Below are 2,642 nucleotides of genomic sequence, written 5' to 3'. Positions count from 1 at the left end.
TTTCAACGGTGGACTTTAAATTCCTGACAAAAACACTTGTTTACATGACACAAGTGCCCAGATGAGGCAGTGCTGCTGCTCCTCTTTTCACGCTCCTCCTCCTCCTCTTCCTCCTCCCCCTGCTCCTGCTCTCGATCCCACAGGGACTCGCAGCCTTTACATTCCTCTCATTCCAGGCGCAGCGAACAATCGGCCCTCAGTTACTGATTAGTGCGCCGCGCGCTGCGCTCCGCTCACTCCACGGCTGGCCGCCGGCGCGCGCACATGTTCATGGAGTAAAGGAGCTCTGGAGACTGGCGTGGATTTAACACGAATACATCTTATTTTCCTCAGATGCTGTCTGTGTGATGCGACTAGAAAGTGGTAAGTATGGGGTTTTATTTTGACCAAGTTTTTCCTTGTTTTTTTTTAAAGTAGGTTTTCTGGATCTTTATGAGTTATTTATGGATTTGGGTTTAAAGTTTAGTGCGTGTTTTGAGTTTTCTGTGGAACTGAATCATTTTTTCTAAAGGTCTGAATGTCTCTGGCATATTTGGGTTGGTTTTGTTGTTTCTTCTAAAGGGTTAATCTTCTGCATTAATGTGCTTTTCAAAATAAAATGGTCTTCCTCTGATTCATATTTTTAACAGATGCTCATGAGAATTATATTTTGGAATAATATTGAGAGCAGATCAACTTTAAAAGTGCTGTTTTTCAGTGAGACTGTGCCAAGACTAAAGATGGATTTTGCTTTTTTTGTCTCCCCAGAGCTGTGAGTCTAGAGCTTCTTCTCGCCATCGTTTATATTTTCCAACGTGATTCCAGCCGACGGACATGAGAACGTCTGAAGCCTCCTCTGGAACGGTGCTGCACCGTCTCATTCAAGAGCAGCTGCGATACGGAAACCTGACTGACACCCGTACGCTCTTGGCCATCCAGCAGCAGGCGCTGCGAGGAGGCAGCAGCAGCAGTGGCGGGGGCACAGGCAGCCCCCGCTCCTCTCTGGAGAGCCTGACTCAGGAGGAGACCCAGTACATGCAAATGTCAATGAGGCAGGAGCCTCAGGGCCAGGAGCACCAAGGGGACGGTCTGCACTCCGAGGGCCCCGTGTGCCACCTGTACCAGCTCCACGGGGAGGAGCTGCCAACCTATGAGGAGGCCAAAGCACACTCCCAGTACCTGAACTCGCAGAGGGAGCAAGCGGCACAGGAAGTCCGTGACATGAGTCAAAGTGAGGCGCAGTGGGACTTAAAGAGAGAGCATGCTCGCTCTCTGAGTGAAAGGCTCATGCAGCTTTCGTTGGAAAGAAATGGACTTAAAGACTGTCTGGCTATGAGCTCTTCGAACAGCTATCCACAGCTCCATCACAGCAATGATGTGCCTCCTGGCAGACAGGGGGCCATGCAGTGTGGAGAGCAGAGAGGGCCACCCCCGGATTATCCCCTCTACGCCAGAGTTCCTGAATACATGCTCAGCCACTCACAGGATCATGCCCAGTACCACCTGCCTCCTCCAATGTACCCGCAGCATCCCAGGTAATCCCAGCAACCTTATGTAAGTATTTCAAGAGCCCAAGATCAGCTTTTAAATTCTTAAATTGTGTGCCCTCAGCAGGTCCATCCAACCCCAGGTGGTTCACAGCAGCATCTCCTCAACCTCCAACATCAGCGGCGTGTTGATGCGCGAGAATGAGAGGCTGAGGAAGGAGCTGGAGGTGCACACCGAGAAGGATGACAAGCTGCAGAAGGTGAAGTGGAGGCTCAACTCTTTCTGGGTCTCACACACTAACTTTTAGATGTATTGATGCAGTTTTAAGGAAATGGATGCCAACAGTTCACTCAGAAATTCCCGATTCCTCAGTCAGTTCATTGTGTTGATGAGTAATTAGCATCTGGGCTAGTTACCACCACTTCATAAACCGCAGTCTAGACACCCACTGGGAAGTCCCAACACACAGGCTGACCTCTTCTTCCCTGCTTTATAACAGCTGGAGATGGAAATTCAGAGGATATCCGAGGCCTACGACACTCTGATGAAAGGCTCGGCCAAGCGGGAAGTGCTGGAGAAAACAATGAGGAACAAAATGGAGGCAGAAATTAAGAGAATGCACGACTTCAACAGAGACCTGAGAGGTATTTATCCAAAAAACCCACTGAGCTGTCTGTCTTTAGTGTAAGGTTTGTGTGTTTAACCGCTGTTTTCTTCTGTGCAGAACAACTGGTGGAAGCTAACAAACACAGAGCAGCCAAGGAGGCCGAGAGCTCAGACCCGAGGCAGCACGTCTTTGTTAAACTGCTGGAGCAAAGTGAGTAGTCGTTTGCAGAAGTTACTCTTTCACAACTATTCTTGATGAAGCAAAGCTGTCGAATCATCTTCCTTTGTTTGTCTTGCATCACTGCTGACGTTGCTCTTTAAAGGGGAACATAAGTTAAGCTGCAGGGCATCCTGTAAACTCAGGTTGACACCTGCTTCTTGTTTGGGCATTTTTTTTAATAAGGTTGATTGACAACAAATTTTTCATTCCTGCTCCTCAACCATAATCGATCATGTCTTTACCTGGGATAAAGGGCGGATAGGGATGTTGTCTTAAATAATCACATCTTACTTCTTTATTTTTTTGAGTATTTTTTCCAGCAAAGTAGAACCACCGTGGGAAGTTTTTT

General features: G+C 48.0%; 1 protein-coding gene across 2 annotated transcripts in view; it reads left to right on the top strand.

Moving 5' to 3' along the window:
* The first annotated feature begins 6 nt into the window (after window positions 1-6).
* The window catches only part of amotl2a (angiomotin like 2a), a 7,724-nt gene continuing 5,088 nt past the window's right edge, over window positions 7-2,642 (top strand). Inside the window, exons 1-5 of one of the 2 annotated variants that reach the window (XM_024279320.2) lie at window positions 7-363; window positions 748-1,514; window positions 1,594-1,726; window positions 1,967-2,111; window positions 2,192-2,284. In XM_024279320.2, coding sequence (XP_024135088.1) covers window positions 814-1,514; window positions 1,594-1,726; window positions 1,967-2,111; window positions 2,192-2,284 — 1,072 coding nt within the window. In that variant the 5' untranslated portion in view covers window positions 7-363; window positions 748-813. Of the gene's footprint in view, window positions 364-747; window positions 1,515-1,590; window positions 1,727-1,966; window positions 2,112-2,191; window positions 2,285-2,642 lie in introns of both variants that reach the window. The other variant, XM_024279319.2, reaches the window with a different exon arrangement.

Source organism: Oryzias melastigma, linkage group LG4 (genome assembly GCF_002922805.2).
Source record: "Oryzias melastigma strain HK-1 linkage group LG4, ASM292280v2, whole genome shotgun sequence".
Lineage (NCBI taxonomy): Eukaryota > Metazoa > Chordata > Actinopteri > Beloniformes > Adrianichthyidae > Oryzias > Oryzias melastigma.
This window is presented reverse-complemented; position numbering and strand designations above follow the sequence as displayed.